This window comes from Sciurus vulgaris, assembly GCF_902686455.1.
Source record: "Sciurus vulgaris genome assembly, chromosome: 1".
Lineage (NCBI taxonomy): Eukaryota > Metazoa > Chordata > Mammalia > Rodentia > Sciuridae > Sciurus > Sciurus vulgaris.
In genome coordinates this window covers 32,187,055-32,211,121 of record NC_136461.1, presented here as the reverse complement: position 1 = coordinate 32,211,121, position 24,067 = coordinate 32,187,055, and the positions used below count along the sequence as shown (strand labels likewise).

The following is a 24,067-nucleotide window of genomic DNA, read 5'->3' as shown; positions in this document are numbered from 1 at the left end:
ACATGCAACTTTCTTGGGTTTACTCTTGCTTATGGCAGGGGACTGGCACCAGGTGTGGATACTTACCCTGCCTCAAATCTTCTAACCCCTCTGGAGGGGAATGAACCAAGGACCACCCCCTTCATAACAAAGCTGAAGTCATCCCCATGGAATCAAGTCTCTGGCTTACCTCAGTTAGAACTGATAAGCAGTATAGTTTTAGCATCTAACTTAGGAAGCTTCTTGACTTTGGACCCCTGACATCTAAATTTTGAATCCTGTTCCACTAAGTTAGGTCACTGATTTAAAGTTTCCCAGTTCTTGGCTATAACCTTGAATAATGATATAAAGGCCTAATAGAGTGATATAAAGACCTATAAAGATAACTGGGCCTGTTCTCTGTCTTTGTATTGCGTCTGGACTTCTAAATACCAATTCTATGGAATGGTTCCTACTCAAGACTCTGAATCTGATTCTGACATAAATCAAAATTACTGCCAAGAAGCATATGAAGAGATGCTTAATGTCATTAACCAGTAAGGAAATACCAATCAAAATAACAAGGAAATAGTACTGCATGTCCACTAGGATGACTGCAATGAAAATGAGAATAACAAATCCTGGCACAGCTGTGGAGAAACTGGAACCCTCATATACCACAGGCAGGAATGTACAGCCTCTTTGGAACAGCCAGACAATTCTTCAAATAGTTAAACATAGAATTACCATGTGACAGATTCTACTTCTAGATCCACACTCAAGAAATATGAAAACATTCATTGACACAAAAACCTAAACACTAGTGTGGATAGCAGTAGTCATAAGGGCCAAAAGGCAGAAAAAACCCCAAGTTCCATCAACTGATGAATGAATAAACAAATTACAGAATGACTATACAACGGGCTACCTTTGAGACATAAAAAGGATTGTACTGATAAATGTTACAACATGAATGAAGCTTGAAAGCATCATGCTAAGGGTAAGAAGCCAGTCATGAGTTGGGTACAGTGGCACATGCCTACAATCCCAGCACTACAGAGGTTGAGTTAGGTGCATAGCAAATTTAAGGCCAGCCTGGGAAACTTAGTGAGTACCTGTCTAAAAATAAAAACAAAAAATTTAAAGGACTGGGATGTTGCTCAGTGATAAGAGTGCCCCTGGGTTTAATCCTCAGTACTGGGGGAAGGAAAGGTCACAAAGGACAACATACGATGTGATTCCATTTATATGAAATGTGCATAATGGGAAAATAGAGGACATGAGCATATTAGTAAACCAGCATGGTGGCCCATGCCTCTAATCCTGCTCAGGAGGTTGAAGCATGAGGATCATGAATTCTAGGCCAGCCCAGACAATTTAGATCTTATCTCAAAATAAAATAAAGGGCTGATGAGATAGCTCAGTAGTAGAGTACTTGTGTAGCATGCTCAAGGTTGTGGGTTTTCAATCCCTTCCATGGAAGGAAGGGAGGGATGGAGGAAAGATTAGTGATTGCCTCAGGGTGGGGTTGGAGAGGAAGATCAGGGATAGGCTATAGGATTTCTTTTTGAGAAGACAGAGTTCTAAAATTGATCCTGGTGATGGTCATGGAATTCTACTGTTTCTTTAGGTACTGGAGAATTGTACCCATGGGCATACTCTACTATGCAGCTACACCCCAGCCCTTTGTGTTTTTTATTATGAGACAGGGTCTCACTAAATTGCCCAGGCTGGCCTTGAACTTGCAAACCTGCCATAACCTACCCAGCTTGTTGAGATTACTGGTAAGTACCACTGTGCCTGGTGAAACTGTATACTTTAAATGAATGAATTGTATATGTGAATATACAATTGTGTATCTCAATTGAGATATGATTGTAAAAACCAGTCAAAAAAAATTGAAGTTACCATTCCCAACTACTTTAACAGCTAATCAGAGTAAACAACAACAACAACAAAAAATACATTAATACTTCCATACTATCTCTGGCAAAGCTTTGGAGAATGACTGTACTTTCTAAATAATATTGTTATTCAGAGAGTACAGTCAGACGCAGTGGCACATGCCTGAAATCCCAGCTACTTGGGAGGCTGAGGACAAAGGATCACAAGTTCAAGGCCAACCTGAGCAAGTTAGCAAGATCCTGACTCAAAATAAAAAATAAAAATGGCAGGGATGTAGCTCAGTGGTAGAGTGCCATTGGGCTCCATCACTAGGACTGCAAAACAAAAAGAAAACAAAACAGAACAGAAACTGCTTCTTCAAATTATATGTAATTAAATTTTACTGTGAACCTGCTACATAAAAATTACTGGAGGCCAATGTTTTGAACTAAGTTCCTGCACCAGGCCCTGATAAACTAGACCAAAAATAAAAATGGAGTCACTAGTATGCACAAGATCAAGGTTCAATCCCCAGTACCGACCACTCCCGCAACAAAAAAATTCACTCGCACTGAAGTTCCAAGTGTGACCAGGCTGCAATTTAAGCCGTTTCACAAACAGACCAGTTTCAAGTGACATGATAATGAAGTTTCTTCCGACTTAATCCTTACACAAAAATGGTAACCTAGTCAAATACGTTCTGTAATTCTAGTTACTCAGGAGGCTGAGACAGGAGGATCACAAGTTCCAGGTCAGGTTGGGCAACTTAGCAAGACCCTGTCACTAAATAAAAAGTAAAGTGGAGCACTGTGGGAATAGCTCAGTGGTAGAATCCTTACCTAGCATGTGTGAAATTCTGGGTTTAATCCCCAGTACTACCTCCTAACCAAACAAACCTGAAAATAAAAATATATACATATGAAAATAAAGAGGATGGGGGACATAGCTTAGTGATAAAGCCCCCTGAGCTCATTCCCAGTACCAAAACAAAAAAGGTATCCTAAAGCAACTTTATGTCAGCCAATTAATTAGTTATGTCTTTCTATTCCTCTCACTATCCTCACTTTACAAAGAAAGTAACTTTGAAGTGACTAATCTGCCCTTTGGAGTTGTGTTGTTCTGCCAGGTATGGGGATTGAACCCAGGGCCTCACACATGCTGGATAAGTGCTCTACAACTCAGCCACACCCCCACTCCCACTCTTCATTTTCTTATTTTTGCTTACTTCAGCCCTTTTCTCTCTATAAAACCAACACCCTCTGCTCTACACTTTGAAACACTCTACTTCATAAAATGATGGTGTTGCCTGATTGTAGAATCGAAACAAGGCCAACTAAGATCACTAAATTGTTATAACCTTGCCCTCTAACAAACCTATTAGGTCTGATAACACCAAATCATTCCAAACTACAATTTCTCAACCTCTACATGACTGACCCTTTAGGGTGGCTAATTAGCTGAAGAGGACTGTAATAAGCATTGTAGGATGCCAACGTCCTAGGCCTCTACCCATCAGGCATCAGCGCAACAACCAAAACTGTTTCCAGACATTGCCAATTGTCCTCTGGTCCTGAAAGGCTGTGATGTTGAGAAATAAATGTATCTGGTTTTATATCAGTTTCCTGGCAAAAAGCTCCTAAAACCCTTGCAGTCTCCTCTGGAGTGATAGGAGTGTCTTTTTGTATGCCTTCAGGTTGGTCACAGGAAAGACCAGGCATGATTAGAGGGCTGGAACTTTCAGCCCCACCCTTCAACCTCCTGGGAACAGAGGCTGAAGGTTTTCCGTCACCAATGGCCAACAATTTTACCAATCATGCCTATCTAATGAAACTTCCACGAAAACTCCAAAAGCCTAGGTTCAGGTATCTTCTGGATGACTGAACACACAGGTTCCTGCAGGTACCTCACCCAGAGCAGGTATGGAAACTCTGCACCCCTTTCCATGGGCCTTGCCCTATGCATCTATTTGATCTGACTCTACATCTGTGTTTTTTGTAATATCCTTTATAGTAAATGGGTAGACATGTTTCCCTGAGTATTGGCATCAGATCTGCTATTTTGCTGCCACCATTATTCTGCCTCCCCCACACCTTTATAACCCAGATTGTTAGCTCACGAATTCCTAGTCAGTCATTGGTACATTGTTATCAGCCCGTGAAATTCCACTACTTAAAGAATAGCTCCACTGCCATTCTTTCTCTCTCCCTCCCTCCCTACCCCCCTTCTCCCTCCTCACTCACTTGCTTTCTCTCTCTCTCTCTCTCTCTCTCTCTCTTTCTCTCACTCTCGCTCTCTCTCATTCTCTCTCACCCTGTGGGCAGACACTCTGCCTGTCCACTTAATAAAATCTCTTGCTTGAGTTCCTGCATCCGGAGTGGTTTCTGGGTGCTTTCACTGAGTCCTGTGGGTTGCACCAGCAAATAAGATGAACCTGAGAGCCCAGTCAGTCAGCAGCACAGGCCACAACCTGTACTAGCAACTGGCATCTGAAATAGGACTGAACCCTCAACCTGTGGGATCTGACGCTGTTTCCAGTAGCAAGTGTCTGAAATAAATGCAATTGATGGGCCCCCCCACCCTCAACACATGTCACATTGGAAGTGTTGTACTGAGTGACTACCAATCTGGTTTTCCCTGTATATCCTTGGAGGCAAACATTTGTTGAGATTGCTCTACTGCTCCTAACCTAGGCTCTTCCAAAACCTGTAGCAGTGTTTTTCAGCTTCTGTTTCCCAAAATTGCCACCACCTGGGAACTTATTAGAAATGCAAAATCTCAAAGACGGCATGATCTCACTCATGTAGGATCTAAAAAAGTCGATCTCACAGAAGTCAAGAGAAGAATGGTAGTTAGCAGAGGATGCGGAGAGACTGATCAAAGGGTGCTAGGTTATGGTGAGCTATAAGTGAGAAGGTCTGATGTGCAATTGCATAAGAGGTGACTATAGATAAGAACTATGTGCCGTACATTTCAAAAAGCTGGAAGAAAGGATTTTGAATGTTTTTGTAACTGCAGTCCACTTCATGCTCTGAATATAGTCCTTGCTACTCTAAAAGGGACATGTTTTTTTCTCCCCTGATCTCTCCTCCCTGGTCTTCTCCTTCCTGTCTCTTTTCCCTAATTTTCCTCGCCCTGATCTTACCTCCCTAATCCCACGAAAGAGAATTCCTTCCAGAACACCTCTTTAAAAAACCCTCTGCTCCCCCTGACAGGAAAAATCACAGACGGGGACAGGAGACCCCTGTGTTTCTCCTTTGCTAGCAAGGCCATAAAACTTTGTTTTCCTTTTTCTCAAAACCTTGTCTTTGTTATTGAATTGGCATTGGAGACAAGGACCCAGTTTTTGGTAAAATTTTCACCATAAATGATAAATGAAGCCAGGTGCTATGGCCCGTGCCTGTGATCCCAGCAGCTCAGGAGGCTGAGGCAAGAGGGTCACAAGTTCAAACCCAGCCTCAGCAACTTGGAGAGGTTGTAAGCAACCTAGCAAGAACCTGTCTCAAAATAAAAAATAAAAAGATCTAGGAATGTAGTTCAGTGGTTAAGTACCTTTGGATTATCCCTGGTACCAAAAGTAAATATTTTCTAAAAAAGATAAATGTTTGAGAAGGTATGGTTAACCTCATTTAAACATTACACAATATATACATGTACTGAAACATCACATTTCCTCATAAACATGTCCATTATGTGTGGTAGAGGTACTGAACTCAGGAGTGCTCTATTGCTGAGCTACATCCCCAGTCCTTTTTATTTTGGGGGAAGGTCTTGCTAAGTTCCTGAAGCTGGCCTCCAACTTGAGATCCTCCTGCCTCAGCCTTCAGGATTGCTTGGATTACAGGAGTACACCGCCGGTCAGGTTACTTCTTTGGAATTAATGCAGAAGGAACTTCATTAGTATGCCAATTGAAACTGGCCTGTTTGGGAAATTTGGCTTAAATTTCAACTTGGTAACTTGGACACTGTGCCCAGGTAGTAAATGTATCAATTAAAAATAGTCTCAGTTAATAGAAAAAAAAATATTTCTTTTCAGTGTGGGGATGGAACCTGAGGCTTCATGAATGCTAGGCAAATGCTCTACCACTGAACTACGTCCCCAGCACCATCACCACCTGAAAAAAAGAAAAAGAAATGCAAATTCTCAACTCTATCCCAGAACTACAGAATCAGAAACTTTTGGTGTTGAGTCTTTTGGTGTTTCCTAAGAGAAAGGCCCAGGCACATTTGGGAAGGACATCCTCACCACTTTGTTTCACTCTAAGGTGTAGGTATCACCAAATAACCTCCAGATTTCAGCTAGATGTCCACAGAAATCCCCTAATCTAGGACTGGGGAGATAGCTCAGTCGGTAGAGTGCTTGCTTGAGATTCGGGAAGAAATCCCCTAATCTCAAGCAGGGAGGGCAGGTCCTGGGGGAAGTGAGGCTGGACTTGTGAGGCAGGTGAGTCCTGCTGGGTGCTTCTGGGAAAGGTAAGAACAGCTGGAGAAACCACCTCCTTTTACCCTGTGTGGCCTCTTGCAACTGCGTTCAATGCCTTATAACCATGAAGTGACAAGCCACCAAGATCAGCAGAGCAAAAAGGAGGAGCCTATTTAGCCTGGACCTTAATGGCAATTCTGAGCTGCTGCATCAACCTCGATCATCACCTTCCTCTACCTTTCTTGCTGTATAAGGAAAAAAGTTGTCCTAAAGATTTGTCAGGTTTTCTGTTATCTGTGGTCAAATGCATCCTGATGTCTTAGAAAAACTACTCTATAGTCTGACTCCCCTGAATGTCTAGAAATTTGGAGAACACCTTTTTAAACAAAACAAATGTGTTTAAGGAATGAGGAGCTGAATCTTTCCTTGGTCACTGTCGGCACTTGAGGACAAGATCATTCAGGCCTGTGAACCATGTAAGTGTGTGACTTATATGGGACTATGATACACAGGAGGCAGTCTTTATTCAGTAGAGGAAAGTACCAAATGCTCTGGGCTTTTCACAAGACATTTCATGTGATTTTAAAGCAAAATGATGGTGAATCTCTCCTCAATCTAAGAATCAGAAAATGAAGACTGTGCAGGACTGAGTTAACTTGGTGGTATTGGGGTGAAATCCTGCATACTCCAAAGAAAGGGATGCCCTTGACTGGCTCCTGGAAGATGACCTCTACACCCTTGAATGTCCTGCCTGGTAAAAATGTCTTTGTATACCTGAGACCTTGGCCATCCCAGGTAGTTTATGCTAACAATGGAATTTATGGTGAATGTATTTTTGTTCACTTAGGACTCTGGGTCACAACAGGAGGGGTGGTTGGTAACAATTAATTAAGGTCAATTACTGGGCCTCCACATCTATGTGACCTCCCCACCCTCAATCCATGACCATCATGGCTGAGGTGAGTCTTTGACTAGGAATACTTAAAAAAAAAATTTTAAGGGGGTCTTGGTATGTCACTCAGGCTGGGTTTGAACTCCTACATGCAACTGATCCTCCTGCCTCAGCCTCCTGGGTAGCTGGGGAAAGCACTGTCTCTTTGTCTGTAGCATGCACTGGAAGAAAGCTGAGTGGAAACTTGTCCTAATCTGATCACTCCTGGAATCTGCTCTAGACCTTTTACTTCTGCTGCTTTTAATCTGCATACTATAATCAACCCTGGCCATGAATGTAACAGCTTTTCTAAATTTTGTGAGTTGTTCGGAGGAGTCTGCAGAAAACAATCTGGCTGTAACTGTGGCCACTTGGGAGCTGATTGCTTTCCCTCCAAGGTCTAAAGAAAAACTGCACCTAAATAATTTAGATGTACAGAATTTACGTCGGGTGACCTTCAGAGAACATCAGAAGGTGTAACATCCCTCCTAATTCTTTGGTCCTGTGCATCAACTAACACAAAACATGTACACTGCTGTGAGGTTTAGCTCACTGAAAATATGTCTGTCTAAAGAATTACAGGAACTAGCGCCCCCACCGGGTTAAGGTCAACTGAAATGTTCCAACCAGGGGGAAAAAAAGAAAGACTTGTCCTGAATAATGAAGTCTCTGCCCAGCACATAGTCTTCTGCCCATTGCCCCGTACACTTCCTCTCCCTTCCTACAAAGTCTGTCTGCATACCTGGGTTCTCTAAGACGGTCTTTTGGCAGGGATGATGGCTTCCCCATTTCCTCAGGGCGCTAGTGCTTCAATAAACCTGGTTTCTTTCCCACCAACTCTCATCTCCTGAGTGTTAGCTTTCAAATGGTGAGCAGGTTGGCTTGGGACCAGCGACATGACCCCAGAGCCAGTGATCTTCCTGCTGTATCTACTGTAGAAACACCAGTAAAGGCAGGAAAACACAGCACCATTTCTCCTCATGAGATACTTTGTACTCTAAGTAGGAACCAGATGGATGGGAAGAGGAGCAAAGCAGACTTAGATGCTAATTCTAGTCAAATAGAATGGAAGAGCTACTCTAAAAGTCCTATGTGCTTGTAAATTAAGTCTTACCCTTAAATGTGTTTTTGCAAGACTCCATTTTCCAAAATAGCCTCTTCCCTCCTATTTGCTATGAGTACACAAAAGAATCATCTGTGTGTTTTCTTCTGAGAAAATTTAGCTGCTAGCCAGATACCACTTTGAGAAGTTTAGATTCTAGAGGCCAGATATAGCTTGTCAAGAATATGCAACGGGGACTGGCTGCCGGGGTTGTCCTTACCTCAATTTCTCCTTCTATTATTATAGACCCCCAGGCTTGGGCTGGGCACTGGGTTGCCCAGTGTAAGGACTATACTGACTCTCCTTGCAGTGAAGCCACGTGAGTAAGTTTTGGCTAACAGAATGTAAGGGAAATAGTGTGCCTTACAGGAAAATGAAAAAATGCCCTCACCTTTCCCTTCCTTCCTTCTTATGGGCTGGAATGTGTATATAATAGTGAGCTATCTTGAGTTATGTGGATAAGGAAAACATGTTCAAGATGCTGGAGCAACAAATCAGAGAGCAGGCGCCCAGGCCTCTAGAGCACTGAGCCACTGCAGCAATGTATTTGTCAATACATTTTAAGATTCTCAGTTCTATAACAATAAGTTTTAAAATGAAAAAATATGCATCAAAATTATATTTCAGTGTTATTTTGAATGAAAATATTCAACCATTGGAGCATTGAGTTATTCTTAACTAAATTAGGCTGGTGTTTTTACATTTAATTCCCTCAGACCTAAAAGTAACCTAAGATGTTTAGCTGCTTTTCCTGCTTGGCACTAACTTCTGGTCAAGGCATGAAACATACTGATTAAAACAGTGTGGCTTTATAACCACTAGCCCAAGGAGTGTCTTGGCATTGTTTATTGGTTACACTGAGAGAGATGATTTGTGCTGGTCTCAGTGAGACCCAAAGAAAGCTCTGCTCTTGAGGTGGCTTGCATAGCAGAAATTGGCTTATACCCCTAATATAAAGGCAAAATCTCAGCTGAGGTTCATGGGCTTCCTGGTTCCGAGTGTGCACATGGTTTCTGTTCTGAAAGAGGAAGTACATCTGCCATAGTTCTTTCAGAGGGAGGGCCACTGTCAGCTCCTGCATGACTTCTCTGGACCCCTTGTTGTGAAACACCCAAGGGTTGTAATGCAAACCTCTCTCCTAATGCTGTTGCTATATTATATCCTGCAATAAGTTTATGCATCTGGGAGCACGTCATTTTGTGTTCCCTTAGTCTTTAGCAATCCAACTCTGTTTAACTGCCAGTATTATTCCAAGGGCTATCAACTTTTAAAAATATTTTATGAAAACAAATTTGAAGGCTACAGCAACAAAGCACAATGAATGGCCTATGAGATATTAAGAGAAAAAGAATACAGAGCTGTCAATGTGGCTCAGTAAGAGAGTGCTTGCCTGGCATGCCTGAGGCCCTGGGTTTGATTCCCAGCACTATAGAAAGAAGGAAAGAAAGAATATAGAATGTTTTGAAGCAGGGTCTCACTAAATTGTGGAGCTGGAACTTGCAATCCTCCTGCTTCAGCCTCAATAACTTGGATAACAGGTGTGCACCACCACACCTGACTAAACAATGTTTTAAAATCATTAATATAGAAGGTAAATAAGAGAATAAGAAACTTCAACCTAGAGGAGAACCAGAGCACAGAGGTGGGTCATAGAGAAAGCACAAAAAATAATAATAATGATCATGCAATATGTATAATTAGAAAAATGAGATATTACACTCTCATTTATTTATTATTTACGTATGATCTATCAAATGTATAAATGTATCCATCTGTCAAGTACAACTAATTCGAATAAATTAAAAAAAAAATAGCACTACCATGTACCAGACAATCTGCTAAGTCAGCACTTTACATGGGTTCACTCATTTAAGTCTCAACCACTTTATGAGTTAAATACTGTTATTTTTTATATTTTAAAGAGGAGGGGCATACAGTACAGAGAGGTTTTATAACTCACCCAAAGTCACACAGTGCAATTCTAGTTGAACTAGGATTTGTAACCTGTGACTCCAGAGTCCCTTTTCTACATTACTCTGCTCCACTGCTTCAGAGAGGAGGAGAGTAAAAAGACTCTGGTATAATGATGAGCAGAAAATGGAAAAGGTAAGAACTTGGGAATTTTTATTTTATTTATTTTTTTGGTGTGTGAGCGGTATTGGGGACAAAACCCATGAGAGGCAAGTGCCCTCCCACTGAGCTACATCCCCAGCTCTTATGTCTTATGTTTTTTATTTTGAGACAGGGATCAGTAAGTTGGTGAGGTTTGACCTTGAACTTGTGTTCTTCTCTCTCTCTCTCTCTCTCTCTCTTTAAATTTAAGACATGGTTCTCACTATATGGCCCAGTTCTATGTGGCCTTGAACTCCTTGACTCATGTGATCCTCCTCCCAAGTTTCAGGGACCACAGGTGTGCATAACTGGGCCAGCTAGGGACATTCATTTTATTTGAGTATCCACTATTTACAAGGGAGTACGGATAAAAAGAAATGAGTAAGACCATGGCCCATGTCCTTGTAGAGCCTGAAGTCTGGTGAGGGAGACCTATAGTGAATCACAATATTTGAAAAAAACATGGCAAGTTCCGAAATAAGTACAGAGAAGCACTACAAGGGGCTCCTGGGAGTGTCAAGAAAGGCTTCTTTGAGAAGGTGATTCCTCATCTAAGAATTAGAAGTTAAAATGAAGAGGGAATAGGGAGAGGGTGGTCCAGGCTGAGGAAAGAATATGAAGGGGAAAAAGCCTGAAGGCAAGTATAATTTGGGGAAAAACAAGTTAGATAGCGACTGAGCTCAGTAAATAGCAATGCCCTTCTCCTCCGCTCTGTTGGGAAGAAACTGGGCCCCATATCTCCCCAGGAAAAGCCTAGCAGTGGCAACTTCTGGGGCTTCAGGTGAATCATGATGGCATCTTGAAAGGCTGCTTTGGGAGCCCCCAGCGCTTTGCCAGGGGGTGGGCTCAGCCAGGAACAGCTGTTCTACCATTTTCCTCCAAAGGGAACCCGTTTTTGTTTACCTTACATGCTCATCAAAGTGCTCCAAAAATTGCACACATCTTTCCCATAGGGCTTCCTTCTCTTGCTGTAACCCCGACAGCTTCTCTGACAACTCCTGATTGCTCTTGATATGCTGAAAAACATTAGAGACAGAGAGAGAGAGAGAGAGAGAGAGAGAGAGAGAGAGAGAGAGAGAGAGAGAGAGAGAGAGAGAGAGAGAGAGATTGAGAGATTGATATACTCTGTGTTGAGGGCAGGCAAATTGGCAAAGATTTTCTGCAGACAAAGGCTTACAGACACTCCAACTTCTGAGATCAGGGTAGCTTCATGTGACTCCTGTCCTTCCAGAGTTCCCGAAGGCCAGCAGCTTCTTTTCTTTACTTTTGTTCGCCCAGCCTTCTCAAGAATTTTGTAAGCATTTAATTTCCTATATAAAAATCTTTGAGCTGGAAGTACTGTGGTATTATACCATATGATTTTTGTTTTCTGAACAGTTCCTAGCCTATAACTTCCCTTCCAAGGTGGGTTATAGAAAGACCTTACCCTACCTTTATCTGGTCATAAGAAATTTCTGACCTATCTTGTCTGATGGCACGTGAGACCCTCCTCATTCCAAAGGGGTCTTCCCTGTACCCTGGAGGAAGGCCTGCACAGAGAAACCAAGAAACTGATTGGTCAGGCATGGCCGAGTTGCCCCAATTGGCCTATCTGCAGTCTTGCCTGTGCAATGAAGTCTCCATATAAACCTAAGAGGATGGGTCAGAGGGCTTCTGAACAGCTTCCAGGCAGAAACTTGCAGGAAGGTGAACAAAAATGCACCCACCTGCAGGGAGGGTAGTGCACCCTAACCCCTTAGGGGCAGAAGCTCCTGCACCCAGGACCCTTCCAGAACTCACCCTTTGTGATAAACCAGTAAATGTAAGTATAGTGTTCCCCTGAGTTCTGTGAGTCATTCTGGCAAACTAGTCAAACTTGAGGAGAAGGTAGTGAGAACCCTAATTTATGACCAGTTGGTAAGAAGTTCCACAGGCCTGCATTTGCCCCTGGGACCAAAGTGGGAACAGCCTCGGGGAATGAACCCTCAACCTGTGGTATCTGATGCTATCTCCAGGTAGATTGTGTCAGACTTGGATTACAGGATGCCCAGCTGTTGTCCACTGCTGCTGGGGAGAGTACCCTCACCCTTCAAGGTCAGAGTCTCCTGAGTGGATTGGTATGGTGTAAGAGCAGAGGGTTGTTTTTTTTTTTTGTTTTTTTTTTTTTTAAACAACCTAAGTATATAAAATAGAAACAACTTTCCCCACCTAATCTTGACTGAAAAAGTATTTGGTTCTGGAAGTGGCTCAAAGTTGGAGCTGGGTACGATGGGGCACGCCTGTAATCCCAGCAGCTTGGGAGGAGGAGGCAGGAGGATTGCAAAATCAAGGCCAGCCTCAGCAATTTAGTGAGGCCCTGAGCAACTTATGGAGGCCCTGTCTCAAAATAAAAAGTATAAAGGGCTGGGGATGTGGCTCAGTGATTAAGCACCACAGGGTTCAATCTCTGGCACCAAAAAGAAACTCAAAGGTGGGAATCTGACCTGGTTAGATTTGAATGTTCAGGTTGAATACCTCTTATGCAAAATGCTTGAGGCCAGAAGTTCAGATTTTGAATTTTGTTTTAGATTTTGGAATGTTTGCACCTACCTAATATCTTTGGAATGAGACTGAGTCCAAAGACAAAATTAATTTGTTTCATACAACCTTATCCACCCAGTCTGAAGGTAATTTTATACAATATTTTTAGTGTACCTGCATTTTAACTGTGACCCATCACATGAGGTCAAGTGTGGAATATTCTACTTGGTGTGCATTTTGGCACTCAAAAAGGTTTTGTTGTTTATTTTTTTAGACAGGGTCTCACTATGTTGCTCAGGCTGGCCCTAAACTGTCCTGGACTTGGTAATCTTCCTACCTTGGCCTCCTGAGTAGCTTGGATAATGGACATGTGCCACTGTGCTCAACTAAACAATTTCAGATTTGGAAGCATTTTCGATTTCAGATTTTAGGGATGCTAACCCGTAGTGTGATTTTGTCACTAGTACTAATAACAAATGGCAAAAGAGTTTATGAGATTATCAACTTTTAATTGCCTGTAATGAAAGGCTTTGGGAAACTACATGACTAGTACAAGTAATATTATAATATAATTGAGAACTACAAGGACCATGGGGTGAGCTAGCCACTTCTGACCATGTCAATGAACTTACAAGGAGAAAATATTCAACTTGGGGATTTAGTTCCTGGACCAAGGCAGAGTCAGAGAACCAGAGAGCTTCTATGAGTGCCTTAAAGGACACTTTCTTGTAGCCAGAAGGCCAATGTAACTAAAACCCAAATCCCAAATTTCATCGAATGGGTTGTACATTTACAGCACAAATTTATTTCATAGCCCTGATGGGTATCTTGTGTCAGTGGGGCTTTGGGAATGCATGGAAACCTGAGGACAGGGAATAAAAACATTTGAAGAGAACTTGGAACTCAACAAGCTTCTTTGGCCAGCATAAGCAGGCCTTCTGCTGTCTAAATTAGAGATTGTCCACCCCTGCTTTCAGGACTCTATGTTGATTTCACTCGGGCAGTTATCATGCAAGAAGATGTCTATTGTCTTTAAGACCCACCTCTAGCCAAGTGTATTGGTGCATGACTGTAATCAGGAGAATTGCAAGTTCCAGGCCAGCCTCAACAATTTAGCAAGGCCCTAAGTAATGTAGTGAGACCCTGTCTCAAAATAAAAAATAAAAAGGGCCAGAGATGTGGCTCAGTGATTAAGTGCCCCTGAGTTCAATTCCCAGTACCAAATGACCAAATTATGTTGTTATATTGTATGCATGTAAGAATATGTAACAATGATCTATTATATACAATCATAGTGCACCGATAAAAATGTGCATGATGATTACATATATATATATATATGTGTGTGTGTGTGTGTGTGTGTGTGTGTATGTATATGCACACACACATTTGTCATCACCTTGATCCTCTATAACTAGAGTTGAATCCCAGCATGCTTCGGGGAGTGGGGATTGAGTATAGCAATGACCTAGGGACCACTGTATTGAAAGACAAGATTGTGCCAATTAAAGTTGGCAGAAATCTGAGGAATATGTGTAGGAAGTTATACTAGGGAGGAAGGGACATAATGTTGAACAGGCCAAATTTATTGATACAAATGCACTTACCAGAGAGTCAGAATTTAATGTGTTAACTTGAACATCTAAGGGTGACGTTAACAGTTTGCTTGTTGGTTGACTGAAGCTTGGACAACAGTAACAAATATTAAGGGACAGTAAGATGCCATGCTTTTCCTGCCTAAGAGGGAGAGGAAGGAAACCAAGGCTGAGGTAAGCTGATAGGAATTTGAAATGGATTTACTCAGGTGGCTGCTTGTTCACACAGAGCCATGGGGTCCAGAAGATCATGCCTTTCACCAAGACTTTACCTCACACACTGGCCAGGGAGCACCAGGTTCCCATAAGTGCTCTGCAATGCTAACCTGCCATGGAGGACAGTGGGAGATGCCAACGCTGACATGGCTCCTTGATTTTAATGGGGTTGATGGTACTACAAGGGTGTCAGAGGTCAAGTGGCAGTGCCTATATCCCAGAAGCAAGGTGGGCATTATTACTGCTAACACAATAGGCAGTAATTCCAGGGAAATAATCAAATGGTTTAACCCTTGGTAATCTGGTTGTAGTTAATTAGCCTCAGTGAGTATAGGACTAACACAGTCTGGGCAGCTGACTGAAGTCTTACTGGAGTTGTATTTTTAAATATATATATACAAATATACATATATCCCTGGTGGACAGAAACCTGCTTTAAATGACATCAATGGAAAATAATGACCTCTTCTTGCTCAGTCCCTAGATCTGAGGCAGTTCAGAGACCCAGAGTCCCTCGAATGAGGAGAATGACAGGTTTTCTTCAGGAAAACTTCCATGATACTGTCACAGGTATGTGATTTTTTTTTTTCTAAAACTTCCACAAAAAAGAACTCTGGCATTTTATCCAAGTTCCTGGACACTGGAGAAGGGAATGACATAGGCTTTAGGGGGTGGGTGGTGCGCGTGCAGTGTTTCTGAATTTTCACAGATTGTGTCTTGCAAGGAGTTGGTCCATTTCATCTAGGTTACCATATATGTGGGCATAGAGTTGTTTATAGTATTTCTTGAATATCCTTTTAATATTCATGGGATCTATAGCGATGTCCCCTCTTTCATTTCTGGTATTTGTAATTTGTACCCCTTTTTTTTTTTCTTACCTAGCAAAGAAAAAAATCTTTCCAAAGAATAGGCTTTTGGTTTCACTGACTTCCTGTTTCAATTTCAATTTCTGCTCTACTTTTCATTTCTTCTCTTCTGCTTACTTTGGACTTAATTTGCTCCTCCCCTCCCATTAATCTAATCAAATCACACTAAATCTTTTTTTTCTCTCTTTCCCTGTATTGGAGTTTGAGTCTAGGTGCCCTCTACCACTGAGCTACATCCTCAGCACTTTTTATTTTGTTTTGGTTTTTTTTGGAAATGGGGATTGAATCCAGGGACACTTAACCACTGAGCCATATCCCGAGTCCTTTCTATATAATTTTTTTAGAAAGGTTGCCAAGTAGTTTAGAGCCTTGCTAAGTTGCTGAGGCTGTCTTTGAACATGAGGTCCTCCTGCCTCAGCCTCCCAAGCTGCTGGGATTACAGGTGTGTGCCATCGCATCTGGCTATTTTAAATTTTGATACAGGGTCTTCCTAAATTGCCACCCAGGTTGGCCTGGAACTTGTGATCCTCCTGCCTCAGCCTCAGGAGAAGTGGGTATTACAGGCATGATCCACTGTGCTCCCAGCTTGCTCTTCTTTTTCTAGTTTTCTAAGGTTGAATCTTAAAGTATTTTAGATCATTATTCCTTTCCAATATATGCATTCAATGCTCTAAGTGTCCCTCTACGTACTAATTTTGTTATGTCCCTTAAATTTTGATAAGCAATATTTTCATTTAGTTCTAAGTATTTTTACATTTGTCTTGAGATTTTTTTTTCTTTGACTCATGTGTGTTCCTCAGTCTCCAAATATTTGGGTGTTTTCTTTCTGTTATTTGTTTTCAGTTTAATTCCATGTGGTCTGAAAGTAGATGCTGTACAATTCCTATTTTTTTTTTTTAATATTCATTAAGGTGTGTTTTATGTCCTAGAATGTGGTCCATCTTGGTGAATTTTCCAAATTAGCTGGAAAAGAATGTATAATCTGCTTTGTTGGATGAAATGGTCTATAGATGTTCATTACATCCAGTTTATTTGTGGCGTTGAGTTTATATTCTAACCAAAGTTTTTCCTGTTGGATCTCTTTCTTTTCTTTTCTTCCCCTGCTGCCACCCATCCCAGTGCTAGGGCTCAAACCCAGATCCTTACACATACCAGGAAAGCACTTTATCATTAAGCTACTTCCCCTCGCCTTGTTCGTTTTTGAGACAAGATCTCACTAAGTTGCTGAGGCAGGCCTTGAACTTGCGATCTCCCTACCTCAACCTCCTGAGTAGCTGGGATTACAGATGTGTATCACTGTGCTGGGCTTGGACATGTCTATTTATTATTAAGGGATGTTAAAATCTTTAACTATAATAGTGGATTCATTTACTTTTCTTCAGTTATATCCGTGTTTGCCTCACTTTTTTTGTGGTACTAGGGATTGAACCTAGGGGTGTTCTACAACCGAACAACACCCTCGGTGGCCCTCACCCTTCTTTTTTTTGAGACTGGCTCTAAGTTGCATAAGTTGACCTTGAACTTGAGATCTTCTGGCCTTAGCCTTCTGGGTAATTGGGATTACAGTTGGAGGCCACCATGCGAATGTTTTCTTGCTAGCCAGACAGGAAGTGCTGTAGATGGATAAACCTTTAGTAAAGTGCTGGTGAGGTGGGTGTGGAGATTGGCAGTGTTCTATGGTCCTAAGATTAGGTCACAGTCTTTCAGCAAGCCTGTGCCTCTGCACTGTCAACTTCACCCCTCTCCTTTCTGTGGGAAGGACTAGACAGAAGTTGGATGTCTCCCTTCCCCTAGGTCAGTTCGGCACTGACAAAACCTCATCAGTTAGGTCCTGGTTACACAGTTCTCATGAGGGGCGGCCTTGTTAAAAACTTCAAAATGATCCCCTGCCCTACTGCCAGGAGCATGAGGGGATTTCTCTCAGATATTCACTGTAGGAACCTGGTAAGCTCCAGGGGGCACAGGAGTGTGGTGCCCACCCCCACCCCCAGCAGCCGGCAGCCTGGAGTTTTCCCCTCTCAGACTTGTCTGCCCTGGTCTCCAGCAATGCATCAGTTACAGCTCAGGATTCTCAACCTGGGCACTGGTTCTCCGTGCAGAGTTGTGACTCTATTCTGTCTTTCAGTGTCTCCAGTTTCAGGGGTGGCAGTTTGCCCTATGACCTCACTTCTCTGATGGATGCAGAAGGGTTGATTTTTTGGTTTGTTCAGCTTTTGACTTGTGGCTGGGATGGAATGGTGATGACTTCTGAACTCCTTTCATTCAGAACCGTAAAGCAGAAGTTTCCATACCCCCAATGGCAAGGACAAGATTTAGGGAGCTTCTGGGTTGCTGAGCACGTGCAGGTGAGGGATGGTGGCTCCACGTCCCTTCCTATGTCCCTTGCCCTATGCACTGCTCTTCCATCTGCCGTTCCTGAGTTGTGCCCTTTAATAATAAGCTAGTTACCTTGAAAATTCAAACTCTTTTTTTGAGATTTGTGAGCCATTCTGAAAAATGATCAAAGCCCACGGTGGGTTGTAGGAACTTGGGCTTTACAGCTGGTGGTCAGAAACAGGAGGAAACCTGACTTTCAATTAGCATCTGAAGTGGGGTAGCCTGTGGGACTGAGTCCTTAACCTGTGGGAGGTGACACTGTCTCCAGGTAGTGTCAGAATCAAGTTAAATTTTTGTATGTTCCATTGGGGTCCACATAGAATTGGAGAATTGTTTGGTGTAGGGAAGACACACATCTGGTATTAGAAGAGATGTATTGAGATGAATGGGCGGAGAGCAGATGAGACTTCTGTAGGGGCTTCAAGGAGAGTTCCTGCAATTTCCCCACCTTGGTGAGGTAGGAGGTGACTTCCCTGTGGCTTCTACACTTCAGCATGCATTGAAAGCCTGCAGCAGTTCCTTCTGACTCTCTGCTCTCCTTCCTAACAGCTTCGTAAGCATCTTTCCCCCTATGTTAAATCTCTTCTTGCTTGTGTTGTGGCTCAGGACACACTGCCCCAAAACATGACTGTAGGAGACCAAAATATGCCACCCTAAAATATACTTCTTTGGCATATTTCAAGCTGGTTATTCTGAGAGACTGCAGGCACAGAAGTAGCTCTGAAAAGCTGTCCTTCTACAGTAGGAATTTACATCAACCCAGGAAATCTAGATTAGTAAAATGTGTGTCAGGAAGAGTGCTGCTCCAGACAACTTGTATTACTCAGGGGACTTATCTGCATGCTAGGCCACCTCTATTCACCATACAGTTTCTCCCCTCCTTCCCACAACTTGTCCCCATCATGCCCCAGAGACCCCAAGTTCCTGTTTCCTTTCTGTAGCTGGGGATGCTGTATAAACTTCAGTCATCTGACCCTTCTGGAATCTCACATTTTGTGGGACACCCATGTGTATGTGTGTAATTAAAATACACATATGGGTGTCTCTTGTTCTCCACCCGTTTCGTTGGTAGCCCAGTCCAAGAACCTGGAAGGGTGCCGAGAAGGCATTTTCCCCTCCCCTACACTTGACATACCTAGAATAGATTCTACTTTCTTAACAGAACCCTGACTAAGCTTAATGAATAATAATTAGCTATTACTCAGGCATGAGAAGAGGAAAAGTGAGAAGCCTGCCTATTGACTTTCTTACCTCATCAGATTTTCTTTTTTCATTTTCCAGTTGTTTGAGTAGGGCCTCTTGTTGCTGAGATCTGGTCACTTTCAACTGATTATCTTTCTCCTGTAAGGTTGTCACTTTCCTTTGTAACTCATTTACAGTCTGATCTAGGAGCTTCCTGAGGGCAATTAAGGCATGTTAAATCACACTTTGAAAATCAAACTCAGCCCTAAACTCTCTATGCCATCACAGGTGATTTTTGTTTGTTTGTTTTGTTCAAGGAAATAGGGTATGTGTCCATAAAATAAAGCGATTAACACAGGGAGCCTCCTTTATGATACAAGTTTTTCTAAGATTTTCTTTGTTCTTTCTCTCATTGTCAAAACAACCCTATGGGGAAGAAATGATCTTCCCTTTTTTTTTTAGAGATGAGGAGCTGTGGCACAGAGAGCAGCCAGGTCAGGGCTGAGGTTGGGCACTAGCCCTGAATCCCATATTCTTTCTTCTTCAGGGCTTTACGGGCTGAGCCCTTGATGCTGAACTACAACCGCAGCCCAGCCCTTTTTATTTCATCTTGCTAAGTTGCTTTGGGCCTCACTAAGTTGCTGAGGCTGGCTTTGAACTTTCAATCCTCCTGCCTCAGTCTCTCGAGTTGCTAAGATTATGGGAGTAAGCCACTTTGCCCCGTTGCAACACCACCTTTAAAAGTTACATAATGTGGAGCTTGATGCCAATAGGTGACAGGAACAGAAATATGCACTGCTCAAGAAGGTGAAGCCTGTAGGAAGGTGAGTTTCTCTCCTGGCTTTTTTGTCCCATCTGGGCCCCCAGCTTTTAGATGCTGCTGCCAACATTCAGGGCAGGTCTTACCAATCTTCTCTGGAAAAACCTCAGAGACACCCAGAAGGATTCTTTATCAATTTTTTAGGCATTCCTCAATCCAGTCGAGTTGACAACCCAAATTAGCCATTGTATTATGTAACACAATTCTGTATGACTGGCTAAAGTGACAGCATATTATGAAACTATAAATTGATAACATAAGTTAGATGGAAAATTCTAAATATTTAGAGGTAACACAATTCCAAATAAAACATGAATCAAAGAGGATGTTTTGTGAGAAATTAAAAGTATTTTGAACTCATTGAAAATTCAGGAGGTGGGCATGGGGGTGCAGACAGGTAATCCCAGCGGCCCAAGAGGCTGAGTCAGGAGGATTGTAAATTCAAAGCCCACCTCAGCAATTTAGCAAGGCTGTAAGCAACCTAGTGAGACCCTGTCTCAAAATAAAAAGGACTAGGCATCTGATTCAGTGGTTAAGAACCCTTGGGTTCAACACTAGTACAAAAAAAAAAAAAAAAAAAAAAAAAAAAAAAAAAAAAGAAAAGAAAAGAAAAAAGAAAATACAACTTACAAAATTTGTGTGATACCAGGAAAAATAGGGAGAATTATACTATTATATATATGAATTATAAAGGAAGAAAAATCTAAACTCAATAATCTGAGCTTCCACCTTAGGAAACTAGAGAAAGAAGATCATTTTAACCTTAAAGCAAGCAGAAGGAGAGAAATAATAAAAAGGGAGAGTATTACTCAATGAGACTGAAAACAAGAAAACAATAGAGAAAGTCAATGAAACCAAAAGCTGAATCTGGGCCTGGTGGCACATGCCTGTAATCCAGCTACTTGGGACGCTGAGGAAGGAGGACAACGAATTTGAGGCCAACCTGGTTAGTCGTTATTTAGTCTCAAAAAAAAAAAAAAAAAAAAATTACAGGGTTGGGGAGCTGACTCAGTGGTAGAATGCTCCTGGTTCAAACCCAAGCACCACCAAAACAAACAAACAAAACCCCAAATGAACCAACCTCAACCAAAAACAAATAAAAAACACAAACCTTAAAAAATACCAAAGCTGGTTCTTTGAAAAGACCAAAAAAATTGATAAATCTCTCACCTGACTAACCAAGAAAAATAGACTATGCCAACTACTAATACCAGAAATGAAGGATGGACCATCTGTACTGATCCCATAGATATTAAAGATAATAAAGCAATTTATAAACAACTCTATACCCATAATTTGATAACTTAGATGAAATGGACTGATTCCTTGAAAGATATAATCTGAATAGGCCTGTACCTACTAAAGAAATAGAATACTGCTGGTGTGGTGGAGAACACCTGTAGTCCTAGCTACTTGGAAGACTAGGTGGGAGGGTTACTTAAGTCCATGAGACCAGCCAGGGCAACAGAGTAAGACCCTGTCTTAAATTTTTTTTTTTTTTTTTCAAATCAGTAAGTAATATCCTTCTAAAAATCAACCTCTAGGCTCAGATGGTTTCACTGGTGATTTGTACCAAACACTTAAGAAAGAAAAAAAATCAATTCTCTCTAATCTCTTTTAGAAAAATCTCTTCTAGAAATTTCCTAATTTTTTCTTTCAGTACTAAGGATTGAACATAGGGCTTCATGCATGCTACACAAGCACTCTACCAGTGAGCTACATCCCCAGACCTTTCAAAAATTTTAGTTTGAGACAGGGTCTTGCTATGTTGTCCAGGCTGGCCTCCAGCTTGCAATCCTCCTCTTCAGCTTCCTAAGTAGCTGAGAATACAAGCATCTGCTACTGTGCTCAGCCCCTAATTAATTTTTTGAGGCAAGCATTACCCTAATAGCAAAACCAAATAAAGATATTACAAGAAAGGGAAACAGATGCAAACTTCTGAAAGTAGTTTGTTAGATTCCACATGTCTTAAGCCTAGTTGACCTTTCTAGCTTCATTTTATCACTACTTCCATTATTCCCAAGCATTTTCTTTTGGCCAAATGATCTTTTCTTACTTTATTGAAGGAGAAGATAATAATGATGATGACAACAGTAATGACAACAGCATAAAATATTATAACAACAATAACACTTTTTAGTATAGTGACTTTGTAATGTGGTACAGGGGGCCACAAGAGATATATTTGTGTTTTTTGTTTGTTGTTTGTTTGTTTTGGTACTGGGGATTGAACCAGAGGCACTTTACCACTGAGCCATATGCCTAGCCCTTTTTACTTATTTATTTATTTTGAGACAGTCTTGCTAAGTTGCTTAGGGACTCACCAAGTTGTTCAGGCTGGCTTTGAACTTGTGATCCTCTGGTCTCAGCCTCCCAAACCACAGGATTGCAGGTAAGCCCCAGGAGATATATTTGTGCAGAAGGCAGAAGTGAAGCATTTTGTGCTTCATACTGAGCGGAGCAGGTGCTTCTTTAGTTCATATGTATTGCCACATATCTGCTGTTCATCTTGGTATGAGGCAACAGCCAGGCCTATCATAGCTGCACCTTCTCTTTGATCCTCCTTCAACTTCTCACTCTCCTGGGTCATGTGGCACATGACTGTCATCTAAGCAACTCAGAAGACTGAGGCAGGAGGACTGCAAGTTCAAGGCCAGCCTCAACAACTTAGCAACCCTATCTGAAAAAATTTTTTAAATGACTGGGGATATAGCTCAGTGGCAATGTACTCCTGAATTCAATCAAAAATAAAAAAAAAAAAAAAAAAAAAAAAAAAAAAAAACACCAAAAACAAACAAAAATGAAAACAAATCCCAGTACTGTAAAATACAAAACAAAATAAAAACAACAAATCTCTTATTAAATATATATTCCTCCTGCTGATTGAATCCTGACTGATAACAGTGCTTATTATGTGCCAGGATATATATTATATCACTGTAATGGCAAGAAACTGGGAAAAATCTAAAGGCCCAACAATGAAGGATTTATTAAGCAACTTATGGCACATCATTAAAATAATGCTCTAGAAGATTTAATGTCAGGTAAACAGAGCATAATATTTTAAGAGAAAAAAATATGTAACAAGCTAGATGTGTAGCTGAGAGTAACTTTGCTCCGTGTTACAAAACAATATATACTATGCAACCCCCTTATGATGGAAAAATTTCCCTATATAGTTCTTTTTCCTACACTTGATTTGAATATTTTTTCTACCTATTTCTTCTCAGCAAATCTTTGTAGAAGCTGTACAGAACTGGTATCCCTTTTCCCACTTTAGAGATAAGGACACTATACTTCAGAAAAGTTAAATAGCCTTTTTCCATTCATTTCCTTGGTTTATTTCTTCAAAACCTTTGCATGGTTGTTTTATAATCAATTTTCTATAATCCCAGTTGCTGAGATTCTTGGGGGTTACAAATTTGGTGCTCATTGTTTCTGCTGATTTTCATTCCTGGTAACCAGTTTCCTTACGGTGTTTGGTAACGTTGACTATAAGTTTATATTTTATTAAACTTAATATGGAGGAATCCTTACTATCTAAATCAGGGTTACTTTCCTCCAGAGATTGTTTGGATTTTCTCATACCTTGTGGCAAGCTTCCTTGGCATCTCCTGAACCTAGGGCTGATATTATTATCTGTCCCTTGACTTAGAAGTTTGTATATCATTCATCATTTTTTTTGTTTATTTTGCCCTTGAGGCTTGTTTTAGTTAGCTTTTTACTGCTGTGACCAAAATACCCAATGAGAACAATTTAGAGGAGGAAGAGTTTATCTGGGACTCTCTGTTTCAGAAGTCTTAGTTCATTGACGGCTGACTCCATTGCTCTGGGCCCAAAGTGAGGCAGCACATCATGGGGGAAGGCCCCAGCAGAGGAAAGCTGTTCAGGTCATGGTGGGGTCAGGAAGCAGGGGTGGGAGAAAGGGGCCACAGGGAAGAGAACCCTTCTAGGCATATCCCAGAGACCCACCTTCTCCAGCCACAACCCACCTGCCTATGGTTACCACTCAGTCAGTCAGGATGAACTGATTAGGTTATAGCTCTCAATACTGTTATTTAACCTTTCAACATTCTTGTATTAATACAGGAATTTGGGGGGGGGAC

General features: G+C 41.6%; 1 protein-coding gene across 4 annotated transcripts in view; it reads right to left on the bottom strand.

Moving 5' to 3' along the window:
- CCDC30 (coiled-coil domain containing 30) overlaps positions 1-24,067 on the bottom strand; it is a 98,697-nt gene that overhangs the window by 8,539 nt on the left and 66,091 nt on the right. For all 4 annotated transcript variants that reach the window (XM_079156258.1, XM_079156261.1, XM_079156260.1 and 1 more), the window contains 2 exons: positions 19,211-19,355; positions 11,311-11,423 (listed from right to left, as the gene is read on the bottom strand). In XM_079156258.1, coding sequence (XP_079012384.1) covers positions 11,311-11,423; positions 19,211-19,355 — 258 coding nt within the window. The remainder of the gene's footprint in view (positions 1-11,310; positions 11,424-19,210; positions 19,356-24,067) is intronic.